The sequence below is a fragment of the Triticum dicoccoides genome, chromosome 3A (genome assembly GCF_002162155.2).
Source record: "Triticum dicoccoides isolate Atlit2015 ecotype Zavitan chromosome 3A, WEW_v2.0, whole genome shotgun sequence".
Lineage (NCBI taxonomy): Eukaryota > Viridiplantae > Streptophyta > Magnoliopsida > Poales > Poaceae > Triticum > Triticum dicoccoides.
In genome coordinates, this window is record NC_041384.1 from 94,799,074 (window position 1) to 94,815,539 (window position 16,466).

General features: G+C 47.0%; 1 protein-coding gene across 2 annotated transcripts; it reads left to right on the top strand.

Moving 5' to 3' along the window:
- Nucleotides 1-361: 361 nt before the first annotated feature.
- On the top strand, nucleotides 362-6,522 carry LOC119267336 (aromatic aminotransferase ISS1-like). 2 transcript variants are annotated; one of them, XM_037548705.1, is made up of 10 exons: nucleotides 362-420; nucleotides 1,320-1,411; nucleotides 1,525-1,572; nucleotides 2,061-2,189; nucleotides 2,874-2,933; nucleotides 3,220-3,376; nucleotides 3,582-3,688; nucleotides 3,800-3,858; nucleotides 5,379-5,487; nucleotides 5,728-6,522. In XM_037548705.1, the coding sequence occupies exons 2-10, from the start codon at nucleotides 1,349-1,351 to the stop codon at nucleotides 6,178-6,180; spliced, it is 1,185 nt and encodes a 394-aa protein (XP_037404602.1). In that variant the 5' UTR covers nucleotides 362-420; nucleotides 1,320-1,348; the 3' UTR covers nucleotides 6,181-6,522. The 2 variants fall into 2 exon arrangements, with proteins under 2 accessions (XP_037404602.1, XP_037404601.1); XM_037548704.1 differs by lacking the exon at nucleotides 362-420 and adding an exon at nucleotides 894-1,187.
- The last annotated feature ends 9,944 nt before the right edge of the window (nucleotides 6,523-16,466 follow it).

Sequence of the window (16,466 nt, forward strand, 5' to 3'; positions counted from 1 at the left end):
CGGCTCTCCGCATCTGTGTCTGCGACTGGTCCCCTCTCTTTTCACGGACGTATGCGGGAGAAAATTTACGGGTTGTTGTTGAGATAATAAAGGCCCATAGAATACGTGTCGTGCCTGAGAATCGGCTGATTTCTTTCCCGTTGAGGCCGTTTTACGAAAAGAAAGAAGAAAGTAAGAGCACCGGATGCACGATTCCATGTCGTCTCTCCAACCTCCAGTTCCATGCCGTCACGTCACCGCTCACGCCTGGAACCGATCCGAGCCAACTCAGTTCATGCACGCAGGCACGCCCGCCGCGACAGGGACCCGACGACGCACACGCACCCACCCACCTCCGCCCATCGCGTACTACAAATTACAGTAGCCGGAGACCCGACGGACGGCGTACAGTCGTCGTCACCCGCCGCGCCCAGCCTCCCGGTAAGAAGCCAAGCCAACCCCATCCAAGCCTTCCCTCCTCGTTCTCCTCGTGCGGGTGGATAGAGTAGAGTAGATAGGCAGAGTAGATCGACCGCGCGTCGCCGTGGACTCGCGGGGTTGGTGGTTTGGTGGTGCCATCCTCACCCGTGTGACCGGGTCCGCTGTGTGCGCAGCACAGCACGGTGGCTGGCTGCCTGACCGGGTCTGCCTCCATCTCCGGGCCTTTTTGTTCGCACCTGGATTATACTACTGCCATCCCCCGATTTCCCTGGGAAACGCAAAGTGTGCCTTCGTCGCCAGAGATCTAGCGCCGGTGGCATGGCACCTTCCCGTGTTCTTTCTTTATTTATAGCCTCAGCTCCCCACTAGGAGTTTTGTTTCCATCAACAAAACCTAACCATTAATTTGACCAGAATTATCCGCGTGAAATGCCGCCCCCCTAAATCTCGCAGCAGCAGAAATTGGGCTCGCATTTTATTTTCACACCAAATGGCTGCCAAAAACACTAGTACTCCGTATTTTTTAGTCCCAAGGAGAGAGAGAGAGAGAGAGAGAGATCAAGGCTTATCCTCCTCCTCCAGCGACCCGGCTGGGCCAAGAAAGTCCAGGGGAAGAGACAGAAAAGAAGAACAGAAAACAGTGGGAAAAAGAGGCCGGGCTCCTCGAATCTCTCACTAATTTTCTCCTTGTCTGCGTGCCTACGCCTTGCCTCCTTCGGGGTTGGTGAGCGAGCGAGCTCGGATCAGTTGGGGACTACACACCCAGAGGTTGTTGTCCGAGAATTATTTAGGCCCGCCCCCTTCTTCCTTCCACGCCTTCTTAGCCTCGCCTCGCCTCGCCTCCCTTCTCTGGTCAGTCTTCTCGGATCTCCGGCTCAAATTCGTCTCCCCAATCCCCAGTTCCAGGTTCTTGGAGGAGGGGGGAGGCCATGGGCAGCTTCGCCAAGCTGGCCAAGAGGTGCGTGGAGACGGAGGCGCCGGTCATGGTGAAGGTGAGATAGACCTCCCCACCCCACCCCACCTCGTCAACAATCTCCTGCCTTTATTATCCCCAATTTCTTTGTCTTACTTGGTGGCCTCTTCCTGGTTCCCTTTTTTCTTTCAGATACAAGAGCTGCTTCGAGGGGTCACTGATGTGATGTCGCTTGCGCAGGTAAACCTGCCTGAATTTCTTGGCGTATTAACCTATCATTGTGTTTGTTCCGGTGTTGTTTGGGAAGATTCTAGGCGATAGGATTGCGGAAAGGAAAGAAAGACAAATGTAAACTAAAATGGATCATCTTGTCTGTAAATCTTTCAACGTGTAAGTTAATTCAGGAGTAGGTTACACATGACAACTTAACATGTTTCAGATAACACGACTATGGACTATATATCATACGCTATTTAAACAATGATTATATAGTATCAAGCATGGAGGATTGGAGATTGATAACTACACCCTCCGATCCATATTAATTGTCGCTGATTTGTGCCCCTGGTTCGGTTTCTTAAAATGGTGTTTGTGCAAAGTGATACACCCCATATCTATTTGTAACAGAAGCGTATCTGATATTTTCCTATCAAAGCGAGCGGGTCGTGCGTATTTACCAGAAATCGATCCGTTGTCTTCTTGTAATCTTGGGCAGATCTTGACTGTAGGGAATTGTTTATTGGCAACCTCCTGAGACAGCCCTGAACAAGGTCAAGGAAATTGTATGGGAACCAGCAACCAGTAAATATGGTGCTGATGATGGCCTTCCCGAGCTTCGAGAAGCACTTCTCGAGAAGGTACTTCTTTTCATCTGGAGTTATATATTGACTTATCATTGGATCATGTCCCCATGCTAGCAAGCCTTGCACACAAAGCCGTTACCATGCAAGACAAAAGCACCCATGTGCCTTCTGCTAACCCACTGTCATGTTAGTTTTTTACTAGACTAGAGGTATTTGATCTTAGTGCTAGGAGTAATAGCATGAATTGCACTTTAGTTGATTATTCATTAAAGGATAGCAGTATGCCATGTGTTTGCGATAACTATTTTGTATTCATTAACTGAGAAAACAAGTTGATTTTTGGTGTGCACTCTGAAAATGCTGTCTAGAAAGTTAAAAGTACCACTTGGATTTCATATGCAATGCGTTTACCAGCTTTCTTCATCCTGATTATCTTCCATAATCATGAAAATGTGATCCAGAAAGTTATTATAGAGTTGAAGTACCACTTGGATTTCATATGCAATGCTATCGTTTATCAACTTTTGAAATCATGAGCTAAATTGTTCCTTTGTATAAAACCTTCAATGCTTATGTAACTGTGTTGCTTACTGGGACAAGATTTTTTTTATAATGTTTGAAGGATTGCTATTATTTAACTCGACTCTTGTTAGCCCTATCCTTATTTCTCTACATTGTCTTCTTGGCACTATGAACAGTTAGTGTATTCTTTGCTGATTTTTTAGGGATTATTTGCAGCTTCACAGGGAGAATAAGCTAACCAAGTCATCGGTTATGGTGACTGCCGGTGCAAATCAGGTAAAGCACATTACTTTTCATCTGGTTTATCACAGCTTTCTCGTGCCTCTACTTCTTTTGCATTGTTTAGCATTTAGCTGTCAGGCCATAGGTTATTGTCCCCAATTTATCTCCTGTTTTAGTTCTATGAAATACTACCTGCTTACTTCCCTGTATGACTGCTACGCCAAATCTTGTATGAAATACCTGCTTACTTCCCTGTATGATTGCTACGCCAAATCTTGTTTTACAACTAGGTTTGTCCAATAAAGTGATCTCTTACATTGGTTCTTCTGTGTTTTGGCAGGCTTTTGTAAACCTTGTTCTGACCCTTTGCGATGCTGGTGATTCAGTTGTCATGTTTGCACCATATTATTTCAATTCCTTCATGTCATTCCAGATGACTGGCGTCACTGATATATTAGTTGGTGCTAGCAATCCCAAGACACTTCATCCTGATATTGGTAATATGACTACCATATATCTAATCTAAAATAAGTTTCCATACCTAGCTTATGAGTGCAATATATTTTTAGATTGTTAGATCAAGTGATGCCATAGGTCTTTGCCCTGTTATGACCTCTACATGTGGTCCGAGAAAATTTATACAGGTCGCTTGAAATTTAATTTGTTTGGAATGCATATTTTACACCGTGCTTAAAAATGCAGATTGGTTAGAGAAGGTGCTGAAAGAAAATAACCCTATCCCTAAACTTGTTACTGTTGTCAATCCGGGAAACCCTTCTGGAGCTTTTATTCCCAAGCCTATGCTACAGGTTAACTCTCTCCCCTCTCTCACTTATGGGTTCTCTTGTACGCCTGCACACACCCGCACACTTAACATGGAGTTGGCATTTATTATTTCTAATATTGAATTGTCATTTCAGAGAATTTCAGACCTGTGCAAGAATGCTGGTGCATGGCTGGTGGTTGACAATACCTATGAGTAAGTTAATACTGACATACATGCATTTGTTTGTTTGTGTTTTCTAAAGCTCCTCAATCCTCTCTCATATTAAAAAAAATCAAAGAAGTGCAGCATAATGTTTTATGCAAAACAATGAGTCACACTTGAAAATTACCACCTTAAATCATGGTTAGAGTTTAGGAGGACTGGTTATTATAAGTAAACTAAAATATAAAAAAATGACTTTTAGTATACAATTTTAATGTGTATGCATAAGCTATTTCGGAATACATCAGAATGTAAAATCCCATTTAGCATTGTCTTTAAACAAAAGTCGATAAGCTAATTAACTGCTAATTTTATTGGTAGAGATTCTAAGTAAAGGTAATGCTAATGAACAGATCTATAGAGAGTGACTTGCTAAGATAAGGGATCTATGCTGTGCAGTGGTTTGTCAAATTTAGTTAAGACTCTCCTGCTCATAAACTTCGGAAAGTCCTCCTTTTTGGCGACAAGACAACTCTAGCAGAAGGATTGATGTTTTGGGTCACACTACACTAACAACCCGTCTGCCCCCCGTTGCTTGCGTTGAGGCGCATCTTGGCCTCATTGGTGCCTGTGACATTTGGCGGCGATAAGCTTGTCTTCCGCCATTCCATTCATGCATGTAGCATTGCATGATTCCCTCCTTGTCATGTATGGGGATGCTAGTGATTTTCATTTGCAGTATCACTGCCATGAGCCTGCTTGGTTGATCTACAATGCCTCAAGCAGGTGTGAGGGAGGTGGCTAGCACATCTATCGTTTGAACTTTGTAATAAAAAATCCACCTTTTGATGGTGTCGAAAATAGGCCCTCCAATTCACTTAAAGGTCGATTAACTAACAGGTTAGCCTTTAGGAGAGCGTTTTAAAAGCGAGGGGATTAGAATGAGCCCAAATCCCATGTTGAGTGATTAGTAAAGGACTTCCCCTTTCAGCCTCCAGAAAGCAATCCCAGATTAATCTTGTTATCGGGCAGCGTGGTGACCACTAAGTGGCATCGGAGGGAACAGGATCTGTACTTAGCCCTGTGATCACGCAATCAATATTTGGTTCATTTTCTCCTACTTTGCCCTTTCTCTACATCGCATATCGTGTCTACATCTGTACTTGACTGACTCAATAGTTGACTCATGAATGTTGATCTTGGTTTTGCTATTTTCTTTGCCTGATGTTGATGATTCTTCGCTCATGAATCACACTAATAATAACTTCATATACATATAATATGTATGGACTGACACATGCAACCCAGTAAATTCTTGTATACTTGAGTATTTGATGTGGAGGCGTTCAATTCCCCTATATTTTGTAGGCAATTTGTATTATACGATGCTTGTGTTTCATGTCGTCTTTTGCAATGGTTTTAGATTCATAACTGCACAGAAAATGGCTAATCTTCTATGTTGTATAAATAAATTGTGCGTGGCGCCTGTAGTTCAGTTATAATATTTACACTTTGGCTACAGTATAACTTAGATCTTGAACTCAGTTACAAAATTGGTTGGCCTTTTCCAGGTACTTCATGTATGATAAAATGGAGCACTACTGCCTAGAGGATGATCATATTGTCAACCTTTTCTCGTTCTCAAAGGCTTATGGAATGATGGGGTGGCGTGTAGGATACGTAAGTGTACCATGCTCTTTTCTATCTTTTGCTTATGCTTCAGTTGCTGTTATAGGAGTGAATACTGAACCTTTTCAGTTCCATATATCCTTTCCTGCACAAGTACTTTAATTGTTACTAAGTCAATACTTTTGGACCAGTGAATGCATTATTTATAAGTAACCAAAGCCGCTGTGCAATCTGTGTAAGTAAGAAGATGAGCAGTTAGTCTTACAAGGGCTGATCAATTGGCTGCTGCAGATCGCATATCCAAGCGAAGCCGATGGTTTCCACGCGCAGCTCCTTAAGGTGCAGGATAACATACCTATCTGTGCTTCCATCATCGGGCAGCGCCTGGCTCTATACTCATTGGAGGCCGGCCCAGAGTGGATCAGGGAAAGGGTGAACGATCTCGTGAAAAACCGCGAGCTGCTTGTGGAGGCAATGTCTCCCCTTGGTGAGGGTGCTGTCAAGGGTGGGGAGGGTGCCATCTACCTCTGGGCTAAGCTACCAGACAACTGTTCAGACGACTTTGAGGTTGTCAGGTGGCTCGCGACCAAGCACGGTGTCGCAGTGATCCCCGGGAGCGCCAGCGGAGGCCCCGGATACATCCGTGTTTCCTTCGGAGGGCTGAAGGAGGAAGACACGAGGCTCGCCGGCGAGAGGCTAAGGCGGGGTCTGCAAGAGCTGGTGACCGATGGGATGGTACAGTAACAACAGCCCGTCGTATGTAAGACAGTAAGAGTACATTTCTACATTCAGATCACACAGGTCCGATTTTTTCGACGATACGATTCTGCCGGGATTAGTTGATTCAGAGGAGCAAAAGCACCATATATCCAAGTCTTTTGTATCTTACAGAATCACCATGCTGGAGGTGCCTGATGGGAATGGCAATTGGTGTACTGAGAATTGGGGCAAAATAAAAAAGCCGCGCAGCCCCCGTGTCGTAATTCTCCGTTCGGTACTTCCTGCCGTTTAATTTACCCTTTCCCCCAGCAACTGTACACAAGTGAAATACGACAATTATAAGGTGCTTTTACACGCCTTCCCTGAGCCGTCTGTGTTTCCTGTTCTTGGCTTGGCTTGCAGTTTCATCAGAGCCTGGAAACTGAAAACACCGCAGTTTCTATAGCTGACATAACTGATGCTTCGACGAACAAACCGACCAGGTGTTTTCTGAACATGAATGCCCATGTTCAGTAACTTGGTCGTTTTGCTATGCATGCCTCTTAAGTTCTGCTACCTGCCTAGTTAGTTTTCTTCTTGATCGAGTTCTGTTTTACTTTAATTCTTCACAGCTCTTGCTGTTCTTAAAGAATTTGTTAAAATCTCCCGTTTAACCCCCGGTTGATAATTTTGATTCTACACTAACAGAACCAACAAGTGTTTGAACATGAATACCCGTGAGCACCAATGCAAATCCATATTTATAATCCCAACTCAACTAATGAATAAATGTTGCTGTGCCCTCTGAAAAAAAGGTAATGTTGTTGCACTCTTGAAGACTAGAGTGTGATAATTCTTTTACCAACTCGTTTCAAAAAAAAAATTTCTTTTACCAAGAAGAGAAGTTCCTGTAAAGGCATACAGATTGTCCCCTGAACAGTGGCTGCGGATCCAGCTGCCTGTAAATAGTATGATCCCATGACGCCGAGGCATCAGGGCTGGTTGGGCTCTCAGTCTCTCCACCTCATGCATTTGTAGCGAGTTAATTGCACAGAAGTATCATAATTGAGGCATTGGAAGCAGATTGGTATCAAGATTGGTACTTCCTCTGTTCACTTTTATAAGACCTTGAAAACATTTCAGACAATGTGCAAAATAGCCTATTTTGAGTTGTCTGAAACGACTTACAAAAGTGAACGGAGGGAGTAATTTTTACGTGTCAGTACCAAGATTGGGGCGAGCCGTTGCAAAAAAGACTAAAAGTGCGTTTTGTACATATTGACGGTGTATCTGACCAGCAGGGCCCCCCCGTCAGGTGCCGACGTGGCATGTTTTTTCTAGAAAACCCCCTTACGTTGTATGTAATCACAAAAATGCCCAATTTTTTTGCGGGAAAAAACCTACATGAGAGGCATTGTTTTTTGTTTGCAATTTTCCACCACGGAACTTGGACTGGTTTGAAATTTTCCGCCACTTGAACAAATAAATAAAAGAAACAGAAAACCCGGCGAGGCGGGAATCGAACACAGCGCAGCTCGCGTTTGAACACAGGCGTTCCCTTTCTTATACCATGTCTGAAGCGCTGGGCCGGCCCACCGAGGCCTGCATTATTTTTTCGATTCGCACTTAACTGCCGCTTGTGTTGGGCTCGTTCGTAAAAAAATTGAGCATTTTTGTGATTACATATAACGTAAGGGGGGTTTAAGCAAAAAACATGCCACGTCGGCACCTGACGGGCGGGCCCTGCCGGTCAGATACACTGTCAATATGTATAAAACGCACTTTTAGTCTTTTTTACAACGGCTCGCCCCAATCTTGGTACTGACACGTAAAAATTACCAATGTTAGTATCAATCTGCTTTCAATGCTCCAATTATGATACTTCTGTGCAATTTACTCATTTGTAGCAGTATCACTTTCATCGTACGTGCGTACGTACGTATACTGAGCGGTCACAGCGACACGCCATCCGCATGCTCGTGACATCAACGCCGTTCCGTGATGGGAAAAGGCCAATGGCAATTTCAGTCTCTGAGAAGGAATTAAGAGCCGTCCTTTTCCTCTCTGCACTTATGGAAAGAAGCGTGAACGCGATGTGGTGTAGCGGCGCATCAATGGCGTGAAAACGACTGGAAGAAACGTAGCGGTATCAGCATCAGGCTGGTAGCAGGCTAGCAGCTGTGCTGGAGAAGTATGGTACTCCTACTAGACATGAGAAGCTGGTAAAAAAAATGGTAGGTTTGTGTCCAAAACAAGCCCACCTATCGGTTGCTGTTCGTTGCCAAAGTTTGGGCGTGCATGCCACATATGGCAGCTTGCTCACTTTGCTTCGTTTTTTCTTGCCAGCATTTGACCAAACCCTGGCTACCTAAATTCACTTTGGTTTTGGTTATAACTTGTCCTTGCAAAAATTGGGCTACCTAAGTTTTTTTTATTGGGGGTAGGTTTGTGACGAAATCAAACACCCACCGAAGGCCAGCGATAATAGTAGTACGCGCAGTGGTCAGGTCACAGCAATGGTTGCAACAGCAAAGGGCGACCACGAGCACCGGCAGGTGGACGGGACGGGTCAAGCAAGAAAATGTTTTGTTTTATTTCGCTGCTGTTGTTGCCGTGTCCGTCCATCAGGCGCATTCAAGCCTTGAAGGAAAAGGCGAGGCGGCCAGCCGCGCCACGGCGAGTAAATGGGCGCAGAAGAAAGCAGGTGGCGAAGCACTGCAGGCGCAGCCTATCCTCGCAAACGCAACGCAACGCAGCTGCCCCGATTCAATGCCATCAAAGCCCCTGAATTATGGGGTGCAAGTGCAACATGTGTTACTAGTACTACTACTACCAGTAGTCAGTAGAGATTTTATTTATGAGGTCCGGCGTGTCGTGTGTAGCGTGGTGCAGTGGCCTGCGGACGGACGGACGCACGCAGCAAAGTGAGCGAGTTTAAGGGGGTGAGGTCAAGGTCAGTCAACCGCTGCCAATATCCCCAACCAACTTCCTCATATAGTAGCTGTATTAAAACTCTTGAGCAGAATTGCGGGCTAATCTACAGGGACAAGGGAACAAAACTTGTGTGGGCAGACTGCGGATGCACCAACTTCCTCATATGGTAGTTCAAATGCTTATAGTGGTACTCAACTCTTGAGCAGAATCGTGGGATAATCTACAGGGACAAGCAAACGCCAACAGTTGTGGAGCAAAGTGCAGATGCAACCAGAGTAATGTACTACTACTACTACATCTGTATATGCATGTTCACGTGCTGATGCTGGCAATGCCAGCCATTTCGAGTTGGTTGGAATTGATGGTTGGTTGATGATCCCTTTGTCGACCGGCCGCGGGCACATAGACTGTAGCATGTACGTATGCCGACTCACTGTGCGCGTACAACTCGAGCTGTGCATGGATATGGGCAGGGAGGATCGATTGGACCAGATCGTTGGCTCTGATCGTTTTGCTCCGCAGCCTGGGGTACTTCTCGTGTGATTCCGACGCCAGTAGAGGGTTCAACGGGATCCGGCGGCACGTCGACATTCGTGCAGGGAATCCCATCTCCTCGCATAGGATCGAAGGCGAGGATTGATCTTTATTTGGACATGGCAACATCGAAGTGTTGACTAACGTGATTCTATTAGGAAACATAGGTTAGATTAGGAAATATTCTGACTTGCCTTATATTTCAAGTAAATCATGTACTCCTATATATATGCCCACGAGGCTCAAGCAATATAACAATTATTCCACCAAACCTCTATTTCCCTTCTAACATAGTATCAGCCTAATCACGGTCATGGTTTTCCGGTCTCTGTGATCCGGTTTGCGTCGCCCACCACCGTCGTCGATCCCGTGCGCCTCTACTCCAACATCGACGCGATCGGTCGGCTTCTTTACCGACCCGACGGTCTCACGCGTCGTCCGCGCATCTGTCCGTCGGTCGCCCTGATCCGGCGGCCTCGCGCGGCGTCCGCGCGTCGGCTCGCCGGTCGCCCCGCCCGGCGGCCTCGCGTCATAAGGCGACTCTTCACCACCGCCGTTCGCGCGACGGCCCGTCCGTCGATCTACGCCGGCCGTCACCGTCCTGTTCCGACCGGAACTCCTGCATCATCCCGACCCGGCGGCCTCGCGCCATGCTACGACCAATCATAGACGCCCTGCCGCCTGCCGCCGCCGGATTCATCTCGAACTCCGCCACTACCGCGCCTCCACCGAGCGGCGTCCCTGACCTCGCGCGTGATCGGATTGATCACCCACCCGCCGCCGCGATCTGCCTCGTCTACGCCGTGCGACCGACCTGGCCCGTCGGTTGCGCGCGCCTCCGCAGGCCCCATGAAGACCGTCCTGAGTTCAGCGCGTCCCTCTACCGATCGAGCAATGGGTTGCCGCTGCGTCGCCCCGTCGGGCCGCTGCGCCGCCGCCCCATGGTTCTTCTCCTAGCTGCACCGACCCGCGTCACCGCTGTGTCGCCCCTTCGGGCCGTAGTACCGCGGCCCGCGGTCCACCGCCGCCCAGAGGCCGTCCGCTCCAGGTCGTCCCCGTGGCCGCACTGACCCTCACGAGCCATTGCGTCGCCCCGTCGGGCCGTAGCGAGCGTGGCACATGGTCCACGCCGCCGTTCAGAGGCCATCCCCGCGGTTGCACTGACCCGTGCTCCTCCGCTGCGCCGCCCCTTCGGGCTGTCGCGTCGCGGCCCGCGGTCCTTGCCGCCGCCCCGATGTCTTCCGCCGTCACCCTGACCTGCCCGCCGCCGTTGCGTCGCCCCTTCGGGCCGTAGCGCAGCGACCCACGGTCCACTTCGTCGTCCACGCGCGTTGACTTCCCGTGGTATGCGTCGCGCCGCCTCCCTTGGCGCGGGAACGCCACCGTCCGCGCCGGTCTCCGTCATGCTGTCGAGTTCTTCGCCTACTTCGAGCATCGCCGCCACGCTCCTAACCTAGCCGCCGCTGCCGTCAGGCCGCCGCCGCCGCTCTTCTTTGGTCGCCGCTGCCGCTACCCACGTAGCCGCTGTTGGAAATATGCCCTAGAGGCAATAATAAATTAGTTATTATTATATCATATTTCATTGTTCATGATAATCGTTTATTATCCATGCTAGAATTGTATTGATAGGAAACTCAGATACATGTGTGGATACATAGACAACACCATGTCCCTAGTAAGCCTCTAGTTGACTAGCTCGTTGATCAATAGATGGTTACGGTTTCCTGACCATGGACATTGGATGTCGTTGATAACGGGATCACATCATTAGGAGAATGATGTGATGGACAAGACCCAATCCTAAGCCTAGCACAAAGATCGTGTAGTTCGTATGCTAAAGCTTTTCTAATGTCAAGTATCATTTCCTTAGACCATGAGATTGTGCAACTCCCGGATACCGTAGGAATGCTTTGGGTGTACCAAACGTCACAACATAACTGGGTGGCTATAAATGTTCACTACAGGTATCTCCAAAAGTGTCTGTTGGGTTGGCACGAATCGAGACTGGGATTTGTCACTCCGTGTAACGGAGAGGTATCTCTGGGCCCACTCGGTAGGACATCATCATAATGTGCACAATGTGACCAAGGAGTTGATCACGGGATGATGTGTTACGGAACGAGTAAAGAGACTTGCCGGTAACGAGATTGAACAAGGTATCGGGATACCGATGATCGAATCTCGGGCAAGTACAATACCGCTGGACAAAGGGAATTGAATACGGGATTGATTGAATCCTCGACATCGTGGTTCATCCGATGAGATCATCGTGGAACATGTGGGAGCCAACATGGGTATCCAGATCCCGCTGTTGGTTATTGGCCGGAGAGTTGTCTCGGTCATGTCTGCATGGTTCCCGAACCTGTAGGGTCTACACACTTAAGGTTCGATGACACTAGGGTTATTAGGAAGACTTGTATGTGATTACCGAATGTTGTTCGGAGTCCCGGATGAGATCCCGGACGTCACGAGGAGTTCCGGAATGGTCCGTAGGTAAAGATTTATATATGGAAAGTTGTTGTTCGGGTTCCGGGAAAAGTTCGGTTTTTTCCGGTATTGTACCGGGAAGCTTCCGGAAGGTTCAGGAGGATTTCGGAGGGGTCCGGAGGTCCGAAAAATGTTCCACCACGTCAAATACATCAGCATGGGCTGTAGGGGGGCGCCCTAACCTTAATGGGCCAAGGGCACCAGCCCCCCCCCAAGGCCCATGCGCATGGGAGAGGGGAAACCCTAAGGGGGAGGGCCTCCACTTGACTTGGGAGGCACTCCTCCCCCCCTTGGCCGCCGCCCCAAACCTAGATGGGATCTAAGGGGGGCCGGCCCCCTCTCTCCCCACCTATAAATAGTGGAGGGGTGGGAGGGCGGCCACACCCTTGAACCTGGCGCAGCCTCTCCCCTCCAATAACTCTCCTCCTCCGCGTGAGCTTTGCGAAGCCCTGCCGGAGAACTGCCACTCCATCACCATCACGCCGTCGTGCTGCTGTTGGACTCTCTTCCTCAACCTCTCCTTCCTCCTTGCTGCATCAAGGCGTGGGAGACGTCTCCGTTCCGTACGTGTGTTGAATGCGGAGGTGCCGTCCGTTCGGCGCTAGGATCATCGATGATTTGGATCACGACGAGTACGACTCCATCAACCCCGTTCACTTGAACGCTTCCGCTTAGCGATCTACAAGGGTATGTAGATGCACTCTCCTTCCCCTCATTGCTAGATTACTCCATAGATTGATCTTGGTGATGCGTAGAAAATTTTAAATTTCTGCTATGATCCCCAACAGTGGCATCATGAGCTAGGTCTATGCGTAGTTTCTATGCACGAGTAGAACACAAAGCAGTTGTGGGTGTCGATATTGTAAATTTACTTGCCGTTACTAGTCTTATCTTGATTCGGCGGCATCGTGGGATGAAGCGGCCCGGACCGACCTTACACATACTCTTACGTGAGACTGGTTCCACCGACTGACATGCACTAGTTGCATAAGGTGGCTAGCGGGTGTCTGTCTCTCCCACTTTAGTCGGACCGGATTCGATGAAAAGGGTCCTTATGAAGGGTAAATAGAAATTGGCATATCACGTTGTGGTTTTGGCGTTGGTAAGAAACGTTCTTGCTAGAAACCTATAGCAGCCACGTAAAAACTTGCAACAACAATTAGAGGACGTCTAACTTGTTTTTGCAGCATATGCCTTGTGATGTGATATGGCCAAAAGGATGTGATGAATGATATATGTGATGTATGAGATTGATCATGTTCTTGTAATAGGAATCACGACTTGCATGTCGATGAGTATGACAACCGGCAGGAGCTATAGGAGTTGTCTTAATTTATTTATGACCTGCGTGTCAACATAAACGTCATGTAATTACTTTACTTTATTGCTAAAGCGTTAGCCTTAGTAGTAGAAGTAATATATGACAAGACAACTTCAAGAAGACACGATGATGGAGATCATGATGATGGAGATCATGGTGTCATGCCGGTGACAATGATGATCATGGAGCCCCGAAGATGGAGATCAAAAGGAACAAAATGATATTGGCCATATCATGTCACTATTTGATTGCATGTGATGTTTATCATGTTTTACATCTTATTTGCTTAGAACGACGGTAGCTTAAATAAGATGATCCCTCTCTAAAATTTCAAGAAAAGTGTTCCCCCTAACTGTGCACCGCTGCGAAGGTTCGTTGTTTCGAAGCACCACGTGATGATCGGGTGTGATAGATTCTAGCGTTCGAATACAACGGGTGTTGACGAGCCTAGCATGTATAAACATGGCCTCGGGACACATGCGAAACACTTAGGTTGACTTGACGAGCCTAGCATGTATAGACATGGCCTCGGAACACGGAAGACCGAAAGGTCAAACATGAGTCGTATAGAAGATACAATCAACATGAGATGTTCACCGTTGATGACTAGTCCGTCTCACGTGATGATCGGACACGGCCTAGTCGATTCAGATCATGTTTCACTTAGATGACTAGAGGGATGTCTATCTGAGTGGGAGTTCATTAAATAATTTGATTAGATGAACTCAATTATCATGAACATAGTCTAAATTGTCTTTGCAAATATGTTGTAGATAAATAGCTCACGTTGTAGCTCCCTATTTCAATACGTTCCTAGAGAAAGATTAAGTTGAAAGATATTGTAAGCAATGATGCGGACTGGGTCCTTAGTCCGAGGAGTGTCCTCACTGCTACACAGAAGGCTTACATCTTTGATGCACCGCTCGATGTGCAAACCCCTACAACGTCGTCTGTGGATGTTGTGAACACCCGGCAGACACATCCTGATGACTACTTGATAGTTTAGTGCACCATACTTTACGGCTTAGAATCGGGATTCCAATGACGTTTTGAACGCCATAGAACATATGAGATGTTCCAGGAGCTGAAATTGGGATTTCAGGCTCATGCCCGTGTTGAGAGGTGTGAGACCTCTGACAAGTTCTTTTGCCAACAAGATGGAGGAGAATAGCTCAGCTAGTGAGCATGTGCTCAGAATGTCTGGGTGCTACAATCACTTAAATCAAGTGGGAGTTAAACTTCCAGATAAGATAGTGATTGATAGAGTTCTCTAGCCACTATCACTAAGCTACTAGATCTTCGTGATGAACTATGACATGCAAGGGATGGAGTTGATCCCGGAGCTGTTCGCGGTGCTTAAGACCGTAAAAGGTAGAAATCAAGAAGGAGCATCAAGTGTTGATGGTTTGACAAGACCACTGGTTTCAAGAAGGGCAAGGGCTAGAAGGGAAACTTCATGGATGGCAAACCAGTTGCCGCTCCAGTGAAGGAACCCAAGGTTGAACCCAAACCCGAGACTAAATGCTTCTATTGTAAGGGGAACGGTCACTGGTAGCGGAATTACCCCAAATGCATGGTAGATAAGAAGGCTGGCAACTTCAAAGTATATACGTGTTATTAATGTGTACCTCACTAGTACTCCTGGTAGCACCTGGGTATTGGATACCGGTTCAGTTACTATTATTGGTGACTTGAAGCAAAAGCTACGGACTAAACAGAGACCGGCTAAGGGCGAGGTGATGATGTGTGTTGGAAGTGTTTCCAAAGTTGATGAGATCACCATCGCACGCTCCATCTGCCTTCAGGATTAGTATTGAACCTAGATAAATGTTATCAGGTGTCTATGTTGAGCATGAATATGATTAGATCATGTTCATTGCAATACGGTCATTCATTTAAGTTAGGGAATAATGGTTATTTTGTTTACATGAATGATACCTTTCATGGTCATGCACCCTATGTGAATGGTTCATTGAATCTCGGTCGTGGTAATACGCATGTTCACGCCAAAAGATGTAGAGTTAATAATGATAGTACCACTTTCTCGTGGCACTGCCGCTTAGGTCATATTGGCGTAAGATGCATGAAGAAACTCCATGTCGATGGATGTTTGGAGTCACTTGATTTTGAATCACTTGACACATGCGAGCCATGCCTCATGGGCAGGATGACTAAGACCCCGTTTTTAGGTACAATGAAACGGGCAAGTGACTTGTTGGAAATCATGCATGCTGATGCGTCTGATCCAATGAGAATTGAAGCGTGCGGTGGATATTGCTATTTTCTCATCTTCACTGACGATTTGGGTAGATATAGGTATATCTACTTAATGAAGCACAAGTCTGAAATGTTTGAAAAGTTCAAGCGATTTCAGAGTGAAGTTAAGAATCATCATAACAATAAGATCATGTTCCTACGATCTGATCAAAAGGGGATTTTCCGAGTTATGAGTTTGGCAATCACTTAAGACATTGTGGAATTGTTTCACTGTTGAAGCCACTTGGAACACCACAAGGTAATGGTGTGTCCGGACGTCGTAATCGAACCCTATGAGATATGGTGTGAACTATGATGTCTCTTACCAATCTACCGTTTTCATTTTGAGGTTATGCGTTAGAGACAGCTGCATTCACTTTAGATAGGACACCATCTAAGTCCGTTGAGACGACGTCATATGAACATTGGTTTGGCAAGAAACCAAAGTTGTCGTTTCTTAATGTTTGGGGATGCGATGCTTAGGGCTTCAGCCGGAGAAGCTCGAACCCAAAGCGGACAAACACATCTTCATAGGATACCCAAGGGTGACAGTTGGGTATACCTTCTATCTCAGATCTGAGGGCAAATTGTTTGTCGCTAAGAACGGGTCCTTTCTCGAGAAGGAGTTTCTCTCGAAAGAATTGAGTGGGAGGAAGATAGAACTTGATGAGGTTGTTGAACCTTTACTTCAACCAGAGAGTGATGCAACACAGAAAGATGTATTCTATGGCGCCTACGTCTGTTGAAGAGGAAGTTAATGATAGTTGTCGGTGTCAAAACCGGCGGATCTCGGGTAGGG

Coding starts and splice junctions, on each gene's coding strand:
- LOC119267336 (XM_037548705.1), top strand. CDS start 1,349: ATGGGCAGCTTCGCCAAGCTGGCCAAGAGGTGCGTGGAGACGGAGGCG. Junction 1,573..2,060: donor ATGTGATGTCGCTTGCGCAG/GTAAACCTGCCT, acceptor TCTTGACTGTAG/GGAATTGTTTATTGGCAACC. Junction 5,488..5,727: donor TGGGGTGGCGTGTAGGATAC/GTAAGTGTACCA, acceptor TGGCTGCTGCAG/ATCGCATATCCAAGCGAAGC.